The sequence below is a fragment of the Oncorhynchus mykiss genome, chromosome 27 (genome assembly GCF_057628025.1).
Source record: "Oncorhynchus mykiss isolate SJ-2025 chromosome 27, ASM5762802v1, whole genome shotgun sequence".
Taxonomy (NCBI): Eukaryota; Metazoa; Chordata; class Actinopteri; order Salmoniformes; family Salmonidae; genus Oncorhynchus; species Oncorhynchus mykiss.
In genome coordinates, this window is record NC_143048.1 from 18,163,365 (window position 1) to 18,183,655 (window position 20,291).

The 20,291-nt window shown below is 52.0% G+C and overlaps 1 protein-coding gene across 13 annotated transcripts in view; it reads right to left on the reverse strand.

Moving 5' to 3' along the window:
* Positions 1–4,047: 4,047 nt before the first annotated feature.
* stard13b (StAR-related lipid transfer (START) domain containing 13b) overlaps positions 4,048–20,291 on the reverse strand; it is a 96,181-nt gene continuing 79,937 nt past the window's right edge. For all 13 annotated transcript variants that reach the window (XM_036965807.2, XM_090224712.1, XM_090224711.1 and 10 more), the window contains 11 exons: positions 17,026–17,107; positions 13,778–13,841; positions 11,432–12,831; positions 10,899–11,069; positions 10,610–10,769; positions 10,293–10,491; positions 9,937–10,150; positions 7,109–7,223; positions 6,348–6,844; positions 5,964–6,140; positions 4,048–5,837 (listed from right to left, as the gene is read on the reverse strand). In XM_036965807.2, coding sequence (XP_036821702.2) covers positions 5,720–5,837; positions 5,964–6,140; positions 6,348–6,844; positions 7,109–7,223; positions 9,937–10,150; positions 10,293–10,491; positions 10,610–10,769; positions 10,899–11,069; positions 11,432–12,831; positions 13,778–13,841; positions 17,026–17,107 — 3,197 coding nt within the window. In that variant the 3' untranslated portion in view covers positions 4,048–5,719. The remainder of the gene's footprint in view (positions 5,838–5,963; positions 6,141–6,347; positions 6,845–7,108; positions 7,224–9,936; positions 10,151–10,292; positions 10,492–10,609; positions 10,770–10,898; positions 11,070–11,431; positions 12,832–13,777; positions 13,842–17,025; positions 17,108–20,291) is intronic.

The following is a 20,291-nucleotide window of genomic DNA, read 5'->3' on the forward strand; positions in this document are numbered from 1 at the left end:
AGCTCGCGTTCTCCGTTGCCCCCCTCTCCGCATCACTACCATCTTCCTCTGCCGGCTCGGGTGCTGAGCCTTTGCAGCTGGGAGGTATCCGCATCTCGACTAAGGAGAGGGAACGGAGAATCACCAACCGCCTCTGTCTCTATTGCGGTTCTGCTGGTCATTTTGTCACTTCATGTCCAGTAAAAGCCAGAGCTCATCAGTAAGCGGAGGGCTACTGGTGAGCGCTACTACTCCTGTCTCTCCTTCAAGATCCTGCACTACCTTGTCGGTCCATCTACGCTGGACCGGTTCGTCAGCTTCCTGCAGTGCCTTAATAGACTCTGGGGCGGAGGGCTGTTTTATGGACGAGACCTGGGCTCGGGAACATGACATTCCTCTCAGACAGTTAAGGGAGTCCACGGCCTTGTTCGCCCTGGATGGTAGTCCTCTCCCCAGGATTCAGCGTGAGACGCTACCTTTAACCCTCACTGTTTCTGGTAATCAAAGCGAAACCATTTCTTTTTTAAATTTTCGTTCACCTTTTACACCTGTTGTGTTGGGCCATCCCTGGCTAGTTTGTCATAATCCTTCCATTAATTGGTCTAGTAATTCTATCCTCTCCTGGAACGTCTCTTGCCATGTGAAATGTTTAATGTCTGCTATCCCTCCTGTTTCCTCTGTCTCTTCTTCACAGGAGGAGCCTGGTGATTTGACAGGGGTGCCGGAGGAATATCACGATCTGCGCACGGTGTTCAGTCGGTCCAGGGCCACCTCTCTTCCTCCACACCGGTCGTATGATTGTAGTATTGATCTCCTTCCGGGAACCACTCCCCCCCGGGGTAGACTATACTCTCTGTCGGCTCCCGAACGTAAGGCTCTCGAAGATTATTTGTCTGTAGCTCTTGCCGCCGGTACCATAGTCCCCTCCTCCTCTCCCGCCGGAGCGGGGTTTTTTTTTGTTAAGAAGAAGGACGGGTCCCTGCGCCCCTGCATAGATTATCGAGGGCTGAATGACATAACAGTGAAGAATCGTTATCCGCTTCCTCTTATGTCTTCAGCCTTCGAGATCCTGCAGGGAGCCAGGTTTTTCACTAAGTTGGACCTTCGTAACGCTTACCATCTCGTGCGCATCAGGGAGGGGGACGAGTGGAAGACGGCGTTTAACACTCCGTTAGGGCACTTTGAATACCGGGTTCTTCCTTTCGGCCTCGCTAACGCTCCAGCTGTCTTTCAGGCATTAGTCAATGATGTCCTGAGAGACATGCTAAACATCTTTGTTTTCGTTTACCTTGACGATATCCTGATTTTTTCACCGTCACTCCAGATTCATGTTCAGCACGTTCGACGTGTCCTCCAGCGCCTTTTAGAGAATTGTCTTTTTGTGAAGGCTGAGAAGTGCTCTTTTCATGCCTCCTCCGTCACATTTCTCGGTTCTGTTATTTCCGCTGAAGGCATTAAGATGGATCCCGCTAAGGTCCAAGCTGTCATTGATTGGCCCGTCCCTAGGTCACGCGTCGAGCTGCAGCGCTTTCTCGGCTTCGCGAACTTCTATCGTCGTTTCATCCGTAATTTCGGTCAGGTGGCAGCCCCTCTCACAGCCCTTACTTCTGTCAAGACGTGCTTTAAGTGGTCCGTTTCCGCCCAGGGAGCTTTTGATCTCCTCAAGAATCGTTTTACATCCGCACCTATCCTTGTTACACCTGACGTCACTAGACAGTTCGTTGTCGAGGTTGACGCGTCAGAGGTGGGCGTGGGAGCCATTCTTTCTCAGCGCTCCCTCTCTGACGACAAGGTCCACCCTTGCGCGTATTTTTCTCATCGCCTGTCGCCGTCGGAACGTAACTATGATGTGGGAAACCGCGAACTGCTCGCCATCCGCTTAGCCCTAGGCGAATGGCGACAGTGGTTGGAGGGGGCGACCGTTCCTTTTGTCGTTTGGACTGACCATAGGAACCTTGAGTACATCCGTTCTGCCAAACGACTTAATGCGCGTCAGGCGCGCTGGGCCCTGTTTTTCGCTCGTTTCGAGTTCGTGATTTCTTATCGTCCGGGTTCTAAGAACACCAAGCCTGATGCTTTATCTCGTCTCTTCAGTTCTTCAGTAGCCTCCACTGACCCCGAGGGGATTCTCCCTGAGGGGCGTGTTGTCGGGTTGACTGTCTGGGGAATTGAGAGGCAGGTAAAGCAAGCACTCACTCAGACTCCGTCGCCGCGCGCTTGTCCCAGGAACCTTCTTTTCGTTCCCGTTCCTACTCGTCTGGCCGTTCTTCAGTGGGCTCACTCTGCCAAGTTAGCCGGCCACCCTGGCGTTCGGGGTACGCTTGCTTCCATTCGCCAGCGTTTTTGGTGGCCCACCCGGGAGCATGACACGCGTCGCTTCGTGGCTGCTTGTTCGGTCTGCGCGCAGACTAAGTCCGGTAACTCCCCTCCTGCCGGCCGTCTCAGGCCGCTTCCCATTCCCTCTCGACCGTGGTCTCACATCGCCTTAGATTTTGTCACCGGACTGCCTTCGTCAGCGGGGAAGACTGTTATTCTTACGGTTGTCGACAGGTTCTCTAAGGCGGCTCATTTTATTCCCCTTGCTAAGCTTCCTTCTGCTAAAGAGACGGCACAAATCATCATCGAGAATGTTTTCAGAATTCATGGCCTTCCGTCAGACGTCGTTTCGGACAGAGGTCCGCAATTCACGTCTCAATTTTGGAGGGAGTTTTGTCGTTTGATTGGGGCTTCCGTCAGTCTCTCTTCCGGCTTTCACCCCCAGTCTAACGGTCAAGCAGAACGGGCCAATCAGACTATTGGTCGCATCTTACGCAGTCTTTCTTTTCGCAACCCTGCGTCTTGGTCAGAACAGCTCCCCTGGGCAGAATACGCCCACAACTCGCTTCCTTCGTCTGCGACCGGGCTATCTCCTTTTCAGAGTAGCCTCGGGTACCAGCCTCCGCTGTTCTCATCTCAGTTCGCCGAGTCCAGCGTCCCCTCCGCTCAGGCTTTTGTCCAACGTTGCGAGCGCACCTGGAAGAGGGTCAGGTCTGCACTTTGCCGTTATAGGGCGCAGACTGTGAGGGCTGCTAATAAGCGTAGAACTAAGAGTCCTAGATATTGTCGCGGTCAGAGAGTTTGGCTCTCCACTCAGAACCTTCCCCTTAAGACCGCTTCTCGCAAGTTGACCCCGCGGTTCATTGGTCCGTTCCGTATTTCTCAGATCATTAATCCTGTCGCAGTTCGACTTCTTCTTCCGCGATATCTTCGTCGCGTCCACCCGGTCTTCCATGTCTCCTGTGTCAAGCCCGTTCTTCGCGCCCCCGCTCGTCTTCCCCCCCCCCCCCCCATCCTTGTCGAGGGCGCACCCATCTACAGGGTCCGTAGGATTTTGGACATGCGTCCTCGGGGCCGTGGTCATCAGTACCTAGTAGATTGGGAGGGGTACGGTCCTGAGGAGAGGAGTTGGGTTCCCTCTCGGGACGTGCTGGACCGTGCGCTGATCGATGATTTCCTCCGTTGCCGCCAGGTTTCCTCCTCGAGTGCGCCAGGAGGCGCTCGGTGAGTGGGGGGGTACTGTCATGTATTGTCATGTTGTGTCTTGTTTCTGTCCTTTCCCTTCACCCTGTCTCCCTCTGCTGGTCGTTATTAGGTTACCTTTTCTCCCCCTCTTTCCCCCAGCTGTTCCTTGTCTCCTCCTAACTACCTCGTCACCCCTTTTCCCACCTGTTCCCTTTTTCCCTCTGATTAGTCCTCTATATCTCTCTCTGTTTTTGTTTCTGTCTTTGTCGGATTCTTGTTTGTGTTATTCATGCCTGAACCAGACTATCGTCATGTTTGCTGCAACCTTGTCCTGTCCTGTCGGAATCTGCCGGTCCATCTGAGCCTACGTTTGTTTTGTTATTAAAGAAGCTCTGTTTACGTTAATTCGCTTTTGCGTCCTCATTCACGCACCGTAACACTACAAGTGGAGTGAAAAGAGAACGACTTTCAACTAAGCAAATTCCCTTAGAGCAATTAAGTTTCTATCCTAATCCATTCTAATTGCATTTGTCTGTGTAAAAATAAACACGCAATATAAACGTTTCAAACATTTTTTACGTTGTTTAATTAAAAAATCTCGTCTCTGGAACTTAACTGAAGCTCAGTCCAGCCAGCTCTCTACAGCAGGTCTGGAGATCAAACCTGAGTCACATGGGCTCCTTCCCAAATGGCATCCTATTCCCTATATAGTGCACTACTTTTGATCAGAGCCCTATGGGGGTTCTGCTAAAAAGTGGTGCACTATATAGGAAATAAGGTGCCATTTAGGATGCAGGCATAGTTTTCAACCTTAAACACTAAGGTCATATAGAATAACATTACAGCCATTCAGACACACACAGCACTGTTAAAGCCCAGTAAAACCAGTTTACAGATTAGTACCGTATGAATTACAATAACAATGATGCAATGCTGGAATCAATATATAAGTTGTAGCATTAAGCCTTTCAAATATACAGTATATACAGCTAGTATGCTTGCATGTATGTTTTCGCACACAGAGATATATACAGACACATGCGTGCACACACAGCATTTCTAACATAAAGCATGACATTTTACATGAATAAAATAACATACAGCTTCCCAGAAGCTTTGAAGAGCTTACATGTCCTAGACATGACTGTAATACTAAATACTAATGGACGTTGGGAGCCTCATTTTGTTCTCCTATCGGTCATAATAATACAAATAATAATAATAACAATAATAATAATAGGTTAATTATAATAACATCCTAATAACGTCTTAATAACATCCTGCACCTAAGAAGGTCTTCTTGTGTCGTTGTGCAGAGAGTCCAGAGAAGCTCCATACTCTCTTCGGTCTCTGTGTTCTGGCATCACATGTCAAGACAGACCAACATGAGCGTTAGCCGTGCACAGTAACAGCAGATCACCTGCTGGGGTTCAACAAACGGTGGTGATGAAATAAATAGAAAATGACGACTGATGTTCGGCGGTCAGATGCGATAGGGCGGCCACCCCCTGGTTTTAACCATTCGTCAGCATGGTCTATTTTATTCTTTAGCACTGCAGCTCTGCCTATTGGCTTCAGGACTCTATGAATATATACTCCTCTTGCACCAGACATGGTTGGCAGGCCATGGAAGGCATGGATGGGTCTAGCTCCAGACATGGTTGGCAGGCCATGGAAGGCATGGATGGGTCTAGCACCAGACATGGTTGGCAGGCCATGGAAGGCATGGATGGGTCTAGCACCAGACATGGTTGGCAGGCCATGGAAGGCATGGATGGGTCTAGCTCCAGACATGGTTGGCAGGCCATGGAAGGCATGGATGGGTCTAGCTCCAGACATGGTTGGCAGGCCATGGAAGGCATGGATGGGTCTAGCTCCAGACATGGTTGGCAGGCCATCGAAGGCATGGATGGGTCTAGCTCCAGACATGGTTGGCAGGCCATGGAAGGCATGGATGGGTCTAGCTCCAGACATCATTCTCTAGTGTAACAGACGTCACTGTGCTTCCTTGGTATAGCTTCCTCACTCACAAATCCTTACTGGACCAGTATCTTGACAACGTCTTAGCCAACTTCGCTACCGAAAAGTTAGCAGTTCGATAGCACATGTGGAGACATTTCAGGTTGGGGAGTGAGGTTACAAATCCAACTCGGTTACACTAGTTCTAGGCTAAGCAAGGTTGGGTCTAGTTCCCTCCAGGTATGTGTGGGTCTAGCTCTATGGACAGAAGACTCTAATGTCAGATCTTGGTCTCTGGCCCCTCTGTGCTGATTGGTTGGAAGGAGTTGCGAATACGAGCAGCTTCAGCAGCACAGAGGTGACCAAAGGCCTTGTTGTACCACTCTGGACTCCTCCCCCTGGATCAACAAAAACACATGGTCAGGTTCAAACAAAACAAACAACAACAACAACTACACAATCTTCTGAAAATAATGAACTATATTTATACAGTATATGCTAAGGTATGTTAGGTGTGGACTCACTTGAGGTCCACCCTGCAGATGTGAGTGAGTCTGGACTTCCCAGAGCCGCAGGGTTCTAGAAGGTAGTTGGACTCTAGAACCACGGCCCTCACCCCACCGACCCGGGGACAGTCCTCATGTTCTACAGACACACACACCAATGCGCACGTCCCCTTGGGAAGGTCAGTCCTCCACGACCTGACAGAAAGAGACAGAAAGAGAGACAGAGTCAGCTTCATTCAGTACAGACAGGTAGAACAGACAGGGCTTTATGTTGATGTGTGCTCTACAGAAACAACAAACATTGCATTTAACATGCTCTTGGGGATTCACCTTTCCTCTAAGTTGAAATGTAAATGTCAAAATTCTAAATAGAAACACGCACACGCAAAGCCACACACTCACCGTAGGACCAGGAAGTCTCTGCTGGGGTGTGGGGGCATGCGGTTGAGGACATAGTGGAACACCTCAGTGTGTCTGTCCAGAGTCTCAGCTACCTTCCACTGTAGCAGGTCCACATCCCACAGGTGGCGCTCTCGCAGCACGCGGTTCAACAAAACCGAGGGAGGGGCCTCCACTTCCACCGCCACACGCCACTGCCGCAAAGGGTTCCCATCACCCACCTTCTTACAGTAGAGCTCAGTGTTGTCTGAGCTGGTGCAGGACACCCAGCCCTTAGCCTTCTCTCTGGCCTCCTTCAGGAGCTCCTGCAGCCTGCTCTCTACGTAGCTCTGGTACAGGTTCTGAGGTCTGGTCTCGGAGTGTGTCTGGCAGGGTCTGGCCTCTGTCTGGTAGGACGCATCGTCCTCCTCCTGCTGTCTACAGAGCTCCTCTAAGGTGGGAGCGTGAAGGTCTGCCTCCACGTACGAGTTCCTGGACTGAGTCACCATCTCGTGGGGAATCTGATTGGTCGGAGAAGAAAGATCAATCAGAGATCAGGTCGCTAAGGATAAAAGCGTCTTCTAAATGACAAAACAAGGTTTTTAAATGGTTCGATAACACATAAAAGGCTGAAGGTATAATGCTTTATATCTTACCTGTCAGCAGGTATGAGGCTTTTTAATGTTTTATAATTAGACTTAGAACATTTTATGACATCCAACGTATCTAAGGCATCTTAGTAGCATTGTTGATTATTAATGAAGTATTCTATTCAGGTCTATTACCTCAAACAGTCGGTTGCACTCTATGATCATGTGGGCGAGTCCCTGCGTCGCGGCAAGGTTCTCATTCAGGTCCTTCTGGTCGGGCCGTCCTGTTGTGTACTTCCTCTGCATAGCCCTGAGGATCATGAATAACAGTTACTAACACAGCAGAGGATCATGGGTAATGAGACAATTATGAACACAGCAGCCAGAGTCCATCAGCCGAGGTGCCAAATGAACGCATTAACCCTTTCCCTCTCTCCCACTGAATACAGGTAGTTAACCTCCCTCCCAACCTAAGAGATTAACAGAGTCCACCATGCAGCTGAGACACCCACTCGTCATGGCTCCTATCCCTCTCTCTCCTGTCCTTCTTCCTTCCCCGCCATCCTATCCCTCTCTCTCTCCTCTCCCTCCTCCCCGCCATCCTCTCCCTCCTCCCCGCCATCCTATCCCTCTCTCTCTCTCCTCTCCCTCCTCCCCGCCATCCTCTCCCTCCTCCCCGCCATCCTCTCCCTTTCTCCTCCCCGCCATCCTCTCCCTCCTCCCCACCATCCTCTCCCTCTCTCCTCTCCCTCCTCCCCGCCATCCTCTCCCTCCTCCCCACCATCCTCTCCCTCTCTCTCCTCTCCGCCATCCTCTCCCTCCTCTCCCTCCTCCTCTCTCTCCTCCATCCTCTCTCTTCTCTCCCTCCATCCTCTCTCTTCTCTCCCTCCTCCCCACCACTCTCCCTCTCTCCTCTCCATCCTCCCCGCCATCCTTTCCCTCCTCCCCCTCTCTCCTCCCTGCCATCCTCTCCCTCTCTCTCCTCTCCCTCCTCCCCACCATCCTCTCTCTCCCTCCTCTCCCTCCTCCCCGCCATCCTCTCCCTCTCTCTCCTCTCCCATCTCCCTCCATCCTCTCTCTTCTCTCCATCCTCCCCGCCATCCTCTCCCTCTCTCCTCTCCGCCATCCTCTCCCTCCTCCCCACCATCCTCTCTCTCCCTCCTCTCCCTCCTCCCCGCCATCCTCTCCCTCTCTCTCTCTCTCTCATCTCCCTCCATCCTCTCTCTTCTCTCCATCCTCCCCGCCATCCTCTCCCTCCTCTCCCTGCCATCCTCTCCCTCTCTCTCCTCTCCCTCCTCCCTGCCATCCTCTCCCTCTCTCTCCTCTCCCTCCTCCCTGCCATCCTCTCCCTCCTCTCCCTGCCATCCTCTCCGTCTCTCTCCTCTCCCTCCTCCCTGCCATCCTCTCCCTCGCTCCTCTCCCTCTCTCCTCTCCCTCCTCCCCGCCATCCTCTCCCTCCTCTCCCTGCCATCCTCTCCCTCCTCCCTGCCATCCTCTCCCTCTCTCTCTCCTCCCTGCCATCCTCTCCCTCTCTCATCTCCCTCCATCCTCTCTCTTCTCTCCTTCCTCCCCGCCATCCTCTCCCTGCTATCCTCTCCATCCTCTCCCTCCCATCCTCTCCCTCTCCCTCCTCCCTGCCATCCTCTCCCTCCTCTCCGTCTCTCTCCTCTCCCTCCTCCCTGCCATCCTCTCCCCTCTCCCTCCTCCCTGCCATCCTCTCCCTCTCTCCTCTCCCTCCTCCCCGCCATCCGCTCCCTCCTCTCCCTGCCATCCTCTCCCTCTCTCTCCCCTCTCCCTCCTCCCTGCCATACTCTCCTTCTCTCTACTCCCTGCCATCCTCTCCCTCTCCCCCCTCTCCTCCCTGCCATCCTCTCCCCCCCTCTCCGTCCCTCCCAACCTCCTCGCCCTCCCATCCTCTCCCTCCTCTCTCTCTCTCTCCTCTCCCTCTCTCCTCCCTGCCATCCTCTCCCTCCTCTCTGCCATCCTCTCCCTCTCTCCCCTCTCTCTTCCTTCCATCCTCTCCCTCCCCTCCCATCCCTCTCTCCCCCCTCTCCCTCTCATCCTCTCCCTCTCCTCCCTGCCATCCTCTCCCTCTCCCCTCCTCCCATCCTCTCCCTCTTCTCCTTCCCATCCTCTCCTCTCTCTCCTCTCCCATCCTCTCCCTCTCCTCCCTGCCATCCTCTCTCTCTCCCCTCTCCCTCCCATCCTCTCCCTCTCTCCACCCTGCCATCCTCCCATCCTCTCCCTCCCATCCTCTCCCTCTCTCCACCCTGCCATCCTCTCTCCTCTCCCTCCCTCCCATCCTCTCTCCTCTCCTTCCCATCCTCTCCCTCCCTCCCTCCCTCCCATCCTCTCCTTCCCATCCGCTCCCTCTCTCTCTCTCTCCTCCCTGCCATCCTCTCCCTCTCTCTCTCGCCTCTCTGCCATTCTCTCCCCCTCTCTCTCCTTTCCCTCCCATCCTCTCCCTCTCCCCTCCCATCCTTTCCCTCCCATCCTCTCCCTCTCCAATCCTCTCCCTCCCCCCGGTCATCTCAACATCTCTCTCTACATGCTGTCCCTTTGATCCTGTAATCCTTAAAGAATCACTTCCACCAGTTAGTTAAATGAGAGGTTTCTGTTTGTACACAGCGTGATGTCATAAAACACTGTTTTAAAGAGTACCCTGGAGCTCCAGAACCTTCTTAATAAAAACAGGCCAGAACCAAATAGTCAGTCTACTGTAGTTAGTTATTCCACTGTAGTTGACCCCTGATGCCTGAGCCAGACTCCCCCTGGTTAACATCAGTCTTCATAGAGACCTAGTTAGGAGGACATCATCACTGGCGAGTCTAAAAGTAGGGCATACTGTATATAGGATCATTCTTTATTATAGAGCACAGCAAGGTGACCCAAATACAAGACCCAGTGGGTTATAGTTGTATCAGTCTATTATACACACTGCTGGAGGAACAGTCCATGGTGCCTCGTTTGGTCTTACTTTAGGGCTGATCAGGTGATGTGTGTGTGTGTGTGCACGCGTGTACCTGGGAGAGAGATTGTCCTTCTTCAGGATGTTGAGGTGGAACAGGGACGGGGCCAAACACACAGCGATGTTCATGGGAGTCATCTGGTTCTCCTCCACAGAGGAAGTAACATCAGACAGGAAGCAGAGCAGCATCTGGAGCACCTCCCTGTTCTCGTCTGACATCAGCATGATGGCCGTCTGCACAGCCTGCAACCGCTGGTCCTTAGGAACATCTGGAGGAGGGGACAGGAGAGGAGAAGAGAGGAGAGAGAGGGAATGAGAGTGAGACAGAAATAGTGGTTGAAATTTCCAACCATGCGAGAGATACCGTAGTATGATTTGTCTGTCTGTGTGTGTGTGTGTATCAGTCCTTACACTGGTAGATGTGTAGGAAGGTCTCTCCCAGCTTGCTGGTCAGTAGAGGTTCAGGCAGGTCTCTGAAGAACTGTTTAACCATGTCTGCTACGTCGTACGCTGACTGGTCCTCGTAGCTGACATCATCAGGAGACGACTCATTCATCTGCCTCAGCGCCTGGATACGAGACTTCACACCAGACTTACGGAACAGACCCACCTACAGATGGAGTAGAGCAGAACGTTTAGACAGACAGACAGACCTGGTCTAGACACTGACAGACTGACCGGTTCTACGGAGAGAGAGACTGACAGTCTACACTCTACTGACAGTCTACCTGGTCTAGACACTGGCTCCTGAGGTATCGGAGGGCCTGCTGCAGACTGAGGGGGAGGGGCTGACCAGAGCGCTGGACGTGAACGATCAGAGGAACACCAAACACATTCTTGTCCTTGTAGTCTGGAACCTTCATCCTCTTCATGAACTTTGGAACTGACCTGACAGAGAGACAACACAGGATGAGTCCCTTGTCTACTCACACACACAGGATGAGTCCCATGTCTACTCACACACAGGAATAGGGTGCAGCCTTGACAGGCTTGGCTTGAATGATTGATAGTACTCACCAGGTCCATCCGTGTTTGTTGGACATGGAGTATTTCTCCATGATGGCAGTGAGGCGGAGGAGAGAGAACTTCTGCAGCAGGCTGAGCTGGCCTGCTGATTGGTTGGTGATCTGGAGCGAGGCCACTGAGTGGCTGAGCCGGTTGGACATCTGGAAGCTGGGCCATCGCAGACTAATGCCAAAGAGAGAGAGGACAACAGTTAGTATACATTCCAAATTGCACCTTATTCCCTATATAGTGCACTACTTTTGACCAGATCCCCATAGGAAAGTATGCAGGGAAAAGGTGCATTATGTAGTGAATAGAGTGCCATTTGGGATGCAAGCTTGGACAATGATGTCAACTTGAAGATTTGTAAATGTATCAAACTACTGAAACTGGCCACAAATCATTCACTAGACTTCACCTCTAAAAGGCGGACGTTTTGAGTAAGTATTCAGCACTGTCAGCATGGAAATAACGACAGGATAAGGATTTCTACAAGGAACTAAAAACTGAGATGTTAATAACCATTTGAGGACTATGATTCTTACCGGTTGGGTCTGGTTAGTGATGCTCCCACCCCTGAGTCCCTCCTCTCTCTGTGTCCTGTACAGTGAGTCTCAATGAGGGACACGGCGTCTCTGTCCCCGTCACTGGATGTGCTCTGTCCCTCCAGAACAGACGTCCCCTCAAAGTCCAGCGTGATCTGGCTGGAAGACTGCATACCTGCAGGATGGGTCCCCTGTCCGTCCAAGCCTGCAGAGGGCAGAATGTTCTTGGACCAGCGGTCCACTATCTGCTGCAGGCCGTTGACGTGCTGCAGGATGTCATCCAGGTGGGGGAACAGGTCTTCCTTCTCCAGGTCCAGCAGGTCTCCAGTAGAGGCATAGAGGTGAGACCCAGGGACGTTGTCGTACACACTGATCCTACTGCCCCGTGGGCAGAACTGGGTGAGTGGACGGTGGTAGAACTCACTTGGGTTATAGGTAGGGTGGGGGTTGGACTGGGGCTCCAGGGGGTTGATGTGGTCGCTGTGGCAGGGGACAGAGGCCCCCAGGATGGGGGAGAGGCTCTCTATGGACAGGGCCTTGGGGAAGGTGCCAGGCTTGTGGTCTTTGGGGATGTGGACCACCAGGTTCTCGTAGGAGCGGAACTCGTTACGCTGATTGTGTTCGGCCACACCCCTCTTCCCCTGGGCCACGCCACCGATCCGCTGCAGGCTGGAGAACACGGCCAAGTCCTCCAGATACATGCCACTGCGCTTGGCGTCGGACCGGTCCGTCCGCTGGGAGTGGGGCTTCCTCTCCTGCAGACTGGGGGATGAGACAGTGCTGCCGCTGGAGTGGCTGCCCTCGCTGCTGGAGGGGCACTGGGGGGTTAGCCCTAGGATAGGTCCCCCAGTGGTTACCTCCGCCCCCGACCTGTCCTCATTGGTGATCTCCACGCAGCGCAGCGTCTTCAGGGCCTGTGGCTCTGTCTGCAGTACCGGAGCGCTGATCACCAGCTTCTTGCAATGCCCCCTACCCAGCGTGCCCCGGGAACGTAGTGTCTCCATGCGGTGCAGGAAGTCCTTGGCTCGGGTCCGTCTGGCGCGGCCGTTTTTGGCGGGCAGCGAGCCGTAGTAGGGGAGGTGCGGTAGGGTAAGGGAGGTGGAGTCAGGTTCAGGCATCGCTGCAGAGTCGTAGTAGTTCCGGTTAGAGCTGTCGGAGTCCTCTGTGCTGATAGCCTGGTGGCCACTCCCCCCACTGCTCTCACTGTGGAGAGATGAGACCTCTGGTTCGCTGAGGTCAGTTAGAACACTCTCGCTACTGGTGGTGGTCTGCAGGGCCTGCCCCTCCCCCTCCCTGGGACTATGCCCCTCCCCCTTTAGTCTGGACCAGCGGCGGCTCGTACACTCAAACGTCCATCTGTCACTGATGGCAAACAGGTCCTCCTCATCAGAGTCTTCACTCTGAATAGACAGGAAGACAACACAAAATCAATTATCAACACATCACCTTGTCAGGTAGAAATCTAAACCTGTTAAAAGTTACATAAACACACTCATCCGAGTCTTCCCTCTGGACACACAGGAAGGGAGAAGACCCATAGCGCTGTCAGTACACTGTTGTCAACACATGGTAACAAGATACAATCCGACTGATTGGTTGTAGTTATAAGCTGATGGGACAGATGTATCTAGATATTTTGATTGTGAGATCTGTGAGGGTGTGACATCACAGCCTGTCTATCTGTATCTTCTCCAGGAAGGAGAGGCAAATGTAATTTGCGTTTTTTTCCAAACAGTAAAAAACGGAACCAGAGGATGTGTCTGTTCAGTTATAATCACATTACAGTTCTATATCGATCACATAATCATGACGATATAACAGCACTTATCTGGTTCTACAGCCATAAATAAACCAATAGGAAACAACCTGAAGCCTTGAGGGGCTTCCCTCCACACTGAAGGAAGAGGTGATGGCTGCGTCCCAAATGGCACCCTATTCCTTATACTACACTTCTTTTGATCAGGGCACTGGTCAGAAGTAGTACCGCCTTTAGGGATTACAACACTGGACAGATCTCACATATCACAGGAGTTAGAGGGATGGAAGGATAAAGGGATGGAAGGATAGAGGGATGGAAGGATAGAGGAATGGAAGGGTAGAGGAATGGAAGGGTAGAGGAATGGAAGGGTAGAGGAATGGAAGGGTAGGGGGCTAAGAGGAGTAGTTTTGTGTTGGCCAATATCTTCAGTATTTATTACCATAATACCTTAGAAAGGTATACATAATATCCTTTGACTAAAGCTGTTATACATTTATCACTGCGCAAATGAACAGGATCATAGCGGTCATAATATAATAATAATAATAATAATAATAATGATAATAATAATTAAAACCTCGACTTACCTTTTTCTTAGGGAGGTTGACGTCTAGTTTCATAGAGGCACACTTGTTCAAGGTGTTGAGTCGCCTGGAAGAGAAACAAGCCAAATGGATGTAAACAATATCATCAGAGTTCATCCTTCTCTCCGAGAGAAGTCACCAGGAATAGACACAGTCAGCCAGTGTAGTTCGATCTGTTCTCCAGTCCAGGAGCTAAATGACTGTGGGGCTGACGACTACACAGCCAGGACAGTCCAAACCTAATCATGCCTGCTAACTGTGGCTAATAGCTTAATGGGCAGATGCTCTGGCCTCTCTCTCTCTATCTTCCTGCCTGTCTGTCTGCTTCTGGCCTCTCTCTCCCTGACAGGGACCTAATTGGTGAAGACTGCTGAGGTCCTGAGGGGCTGAGGGTAGCCTGCTGTGGTAGTCATTAATCTATTCGCCTGTGGTTCACAGAAATTCTCCAGCAACACCTAACGGACTAGTCTATGTTGCTTCCTCAGCTGCACATAGACTTCTTGTTCATGCTCCCTCTTAGTCACTCTGTCCTTCTATCCAGTAGAATTCCTAAACACAAAGGAAACTAGGTTCATGTTGATGTTATCGGGGCTAACCAGCTCTAAACAGCTCCATAACTGTTAAAGTTGGTTTCAATTCAATCTCACCCACAAATTGCTAATGTAACAATGGGAATTTACAATATATCTCACAAACAGTAGGAGAGTATGGGCCTGTGGGACAGCTAGCATGGCTGAGAGTAGGGGAATAGGAGCCTGTGGGACAGCTAGTCTGGCTGAGAGTAGGGGAGTAGGGGCCTGTGGGACAGGTTGCTGGCTGAGAGTAGGGGAGTAGGGGCCTGTGGGACAGCTAGTCTGGCTGAGAGTAGGGGAGTAGGGGCCTGTGGGACAGCTAGTCTGGCTGAGAGTAGGGAAGTAGGGGCCTGTGGGACAGCTAGTCTGGCTGAGAGTAGGGGAGTAGGGGCCTGTGGGACAGCTAGTCTGGCTGAGAGTAGGGGAGTAGGGGCCTGTGGGACAGCTAGTCTGGCTGAGAGCAGGAGAGTATGGGCCTGTGGGACAGCTAGTCTGGCTGAGAGTAGGGGAGTAGGGGGCTGTGAGACAGCTTGCTGGCTGAGAGTAGGGGCCTGTGGGACAGCTAGTCTGGCTGAGAGTAGGGGAGTAGGAGCCTGTGGGACAGCTAGTCTGGCTGAGAGTAGGGGAATGGGAGCCTGTGGGACAGCTAGTCTGGCTGAGAGTAGGGGAATAGGAGCCTGTGGGACAGCTAGTCTGGCTGAGAGTAGGAGAGTAGGAGCCTGTGGGACAGCTAGTCTGGCTGAGAGTAGGGGAGTAGGAGCCTGTGGGACAGCTAGTCTGGCTGAGAGTAGGGGAATAGGAGCCTGTGGGACAGCTAGTCTGGCTGAGAGTAAGGGGCTGTGAGTCAGCTAGTCTGGCTGAGAGTAGGGGAGTAGGGGGCTGTGAGACAGCTTGCTGGCTGAGAGTAGGGGCCTGTGGGACAGCTAGCTAACTGACAGTAGGGAAGGCTGGCCTATTGTAGAGGTAAATAAGGCAGAGACAATCAGGCCAACAAGCTGCCCTGCCTAAAGCAACAACGACAACAACTACAACTACAGAGGAAAACATAACAACACATTCCTAACCAATCCCACGGAAAAAGGACAAAATAGTGCTCGATGGAAGATTTGTGGTATGATAGTAGTAACGTTTTACCACTCCAGATGCTGTCCCATGCAGGGTTCACGTGGATTCAGTGACAGTGAAAAGCCGAAGACGTGCATGTCAATTAAGGCAGGCCTCCGCACCTCTCTGATTCAGAGGGGTTGGGTTAAATGTGGAAGACACATTTTAGTTGAATGCATTCAGTTGTACAACTTACTATGTATCCACCTTTCTCTTTCCCTTTCCCAGATGTAGCAGAGTTAGACGAGGCTAGCCTCCTCCTGCTGCACTGGAGCCACCAGGATACAGTAGGGCTGGAGATCTGTGTCCCAAATGGTACCATTTTCCCTATATAGTACACTACTTTGACAAGGGCCCATAGAGCTCTAGTTAAATGTATGGCACTATAGGGAATAGATTGCCATTTCAGGTTAGCTCCCATGGCCCTTACAGAAGCTGTTGGAGCATGTAGAGCCTATAGAGAGTGTTGAGGGCCCCTAACGTCTCAAGACTAAAAAGCTTTGACTATAGAGCATAATAGAGCCTGAATAACCAGGGATCAAAGAGAAAACAGCAGTGGAGAGTGTGACATACTGTATCCATCTGTTCCTCTCAGCTCTGTGGTCAGTGTGAAGACAGGAAGTGTTACTCTGCTCACCACACAGTGACAGGCAAACAGCATGTTTGAGTCCGGGATGGTGTATGGGGGTGACACTCACAGGGAGACAGAGTCACAGGGAGGTGGGAGCTGGGAGGCATTGTCTCCAGGGCTAGTTTGGAATGCAGATGAGTTGCTTAAGTGTTGTTTAGCGTCACAGTGTTTTAGGTTGTGAAGGCAGCCCTTCCCTCCTCCTACCTTGGTTTCATCCCAAATAGCACCCTATTCCCTTTGTAGTGCACTATTTTGACAAATTCCTGTGGGCCCTGGACAAAAGTAGTGCACTATATAAGGAATAGGGTGCCATTTCAGACGCAGACCTTCTCTCTGCTGACCGTCTCTGGGGAAAGTTTCCATAGCAATATAGGGCAACATGGGGAACTAAAGGGCTGTTTTGAACCCAATCAGAGACCGTTACTGTCTTGGCATAGCAGAGGGGAAACAATGGTGAGGTTGAGCTTGACTACTAGTCTTGCCAGACAGAAACAGGTTCAAATGGGCACAGACATAACTATTGATTTTCTGGTTCATGAGTCAATTAGACAATGCCTATTTCAATTTTATCTTACCATAAAATAAAAAGTTATTTCACTATATTTAAGTTAGCTGGCTAACGCATTGATCTTACTTTGCAGTATACCCCTCTGGTCTGGCAGGTTGGCTAATCTGTTGTGTTGCTGTTTTTTCCTGTGACGTCTGTTTAGTAAAAGGACTCCTAGATGCGTGAGTGACGTGCTTGTTGTTCACAAGTGATTATCGCTCTGTCAGTTTAAGCGATGTTGATCCATTTCACGTCCCTGAGGCTCAAACCACTCAGCTCTCTCTGGTGTTACCTTACTGACTGGCATACAATCTCACACATTCAATGTCAACTGAATGACACTGCAATCGGTATGGAAGTCGTCTTGGAAAATCCCAACCAGGTTTAATCCACTCACCGGCAGAGAGGTTCCACCAGGTCGTTGTCCAGAAAGTCATGGTCTTTCTTCACAGGAGAGATGTCGATGGGGAACTGAGAATCTGAGGAGGAGGAAACAGATTAACAGATTAAAGTCTGCTCTCAGATTAAAGATAAAAACATTTCTCCTCGGTAGTTATCTAGCTCCTTAATAGGGCAGCAAGGCTGGAAACACGTGGCACTTTTTAACTCAGGAAGTTAAACAGAAGAGCTCTGAGAAGGAAAGCACATTGTTTCCAGAGAGCTATCCAGGGGTGGGCGAGAGAGAGAGAGAGAAAAAAAGAGAGAGAGAGAGAGAGAGAGGAGTCACCAGGTTGAGAGAGAGAGAGAGAGAGAGATGGTAATGAAGAGAGACAGGGTTTGCCCAAATAACGGCGCTGAGACGTTGAGCAGTAGCAGCATTACGTCTGTCTCTGGGTATTGGCCTCCTGTTATGTAACACACAGCTGCGTCCCAAATGGCACCTCATTGCCCACGTAGTGTACTACTTTTGACCAGGGCCCATAGTCCACTATGTAGGCAATAGGGTGCCATTTGGGACGCAACCACAGATTCACTCCAGACCCTCCATATTACATTCCACTGCATTCATGTGGTACCATTAACTGTTTTATGAAAGCAACGTAGCGTAACGTCTGTCACATAAGGAGAAACACAGATATCAGAATACACTCAGACAGGTCTGGGTGCTGGGAGCCGCAGCCGGCAGGAATTTAGAAATGGTTTCAAAATGCAGTTATTTTATACTCAATATTCACGTCTACTCATCAGTGTCTCCCTCAATACAACAGCTTCACCTGAATTGAAACACTACAGTCTTGGAAAACGTTGTTTCCTTTAGTGAGCAGGCTGTATGGAGCTGAATACAGCTGAATACAGGGGGACAACATGTGGAAAGCACTTCTTTCCATACACACTGATCCAACCGCAGTAGTGGTGAGGAGAGCTGGCTGCTTCTAAACCATGATGATAAAACGTTCTCATGACCTCTTTGTTTTAGTGTGCTGGACATGTTTGGGTAGTAACTCTAGCCAGGAACTATCCAGACCAAAGCGCAGCCGAGTCTCTCTTTCTCTCTTTCTGCAGTCCCCTGTCTCTCTATCACTTTTCTCTCTTCCCTCCCTGAAGGGAGAGGACATGAGAGGAAAGGAGAAAACTTAAGAGGAGAGGACATGAGCGGAGAGGAGGGGAGAGGACATGAGAGGAGTGGATATGAGAGGAGAGGACATGAGCGGAGAGGAGGGGAGAGGACATGAGAGGAGAGGACATGAGCGGAGAGGAGGGGAGAGGACATGAGAGGAGTGGATATGAGAGGAGAGGACATGAGCGGAGAGGAGGGGAGAGGACATGAGAGGAGAGGACATGAGCGGAGAGGAGGGGAGAGGACATGAGAGGAGTGGATATGAGAGGAGAGGACATGAGCGGAGAGGAGGGGAGAGGACATGAGCGGAGAGGACATGAGGGGAGAGGACATGAGGGGAGAGGACATGAGCGGAGAGGACATGAGAGGAGTGGATATGAGAGGAGTGGATATGAGAGGAGAGGACATGAGGGGAGAGGACATGAGGGGAGAGGACATGAGGGGAGAGGACATGAGGGGAGAGGACATGAGGGGAGAGGAGGGGAGAGGACATGAGAGGAGTGGACATAAGAGGAGAGGACATGAGCGGAGAGGAGGGGAGAGGACATGAGAGGAGTGGATATGAGAGGAGAGGACATGAGCGGAGAGGAGGGGAGAGGACATGAGCGGAGAGGACATGAGGGGAGAGGACATGAGGGGAGAGGACATGAGGGGAGAGGACATGAGGGGAGAGGACATGAGGGGAGAGGACATGAGCGGAGAGGAGGGGAGAGGACATGAGAGGAGAGGACATAAGAGGAGAGAAGGGGAGAGGACATGAGCGGAGAGGAGGGGAGAGGACATGAGAGGAGAGGACATGAGCGGAGAGGAGGGGAGAGGACATGAGAGGAGAGGACATGAGCGGAGAGGAGGGGAGAGGACATGAGCGGAGAGGAGGGGAGAGGACATGAGCGGAGAGGACATGAGCGGAGAGGAGGGGAGAGGACATGAGAGGAGAGGACATGAGAGGAGAGGAGGGGAGAGGACATGAGCGGAGAGGACATGAGAGGAGTGGACATAAGAGGAGAGGACATGAGTGGAGAGGAGGGGAGAGGACATGAGCGGAGAGGACATGAGCGGAGAGGAGGGGAGAAGACATGAGAGGAGAGGACATGAGCGGAGAGGAGGGGAGAGGACATGAGAGGAGAGGACATGAGAGGAGAGGAGGGGAGAGGACATGAGCGGAGAGGAGGGGAGAGGACATGAGAGGAGTGGACATAAGAGGAGAGGACATGAGCGGAGAGGAGGGGAGAGGACATGAGCAGAGAGGACATGAGCGGAGAGGAGGGGAGAGGACATGAGAGGACATGAGCGGAGAGGAGGGGAGAGGACATGAGCGGAGAGGACATGAGGGGAGAGGACATGAGGGGAGAGGACATGAGAGGAGAGGAGGGGAGAGGACATGAGCGGAGTGGACATGAGAGGAGTGGACATGAGAGGAGTGGACATGAGAGGAGAGGAGGGGAGAGGACATGAGAGGAGAGGAGGGGAGAGGACATGAGAGGAGAGGAGGGGAGAGGACATGAGGGGAGAGGAGGGGAGAGGACATGAGAGGAGAGGAGGGGAGAGGACATGAGGGGAGAGGAGAGGACATGAGCGGAGAGGACATGAGAGGAGTGGACATGAGGGGAGAGGACGAGGGGAGAGGACATGAGGGTCGTGGACATGAGCGGAGAGGACATGAGAGGAGTGGACATGAGCGGAGAGGACATGAGAGGAGAGGACATGAGCGGAGAGGAGGGGAGAGGACATGAGGGGAGAGGACATGAGAGGAGAGGAGGGGAGAGGACATGAGCGGAGAGGACATGAGAGGAGTGGACATGAGAGGAGGGGAGAGGACATGAGAGGAATGGACATGAGAGGAGAGGAGGGGAGAGGACATGAGCGGAGAGGGGAGAGGACATGAGCGGAGAGGGGAGAGGACATGAGCGGAGAGGACATGAGAGGAGTGGACATGAGAGGAGAGGACATGAGCGGAGAGGAGGGGAGAGGACATGAGCGGAGAGGAGGGGAGAGGACATGAGAGGAGTGGACATGAGAGGAGAGGAGGGGAGAGGACATGAGCGGAGTGGGGAGAGGACATGAGCGGAGAGGGGAGAGGACATGAGCGGAGAGGAGGGGACATG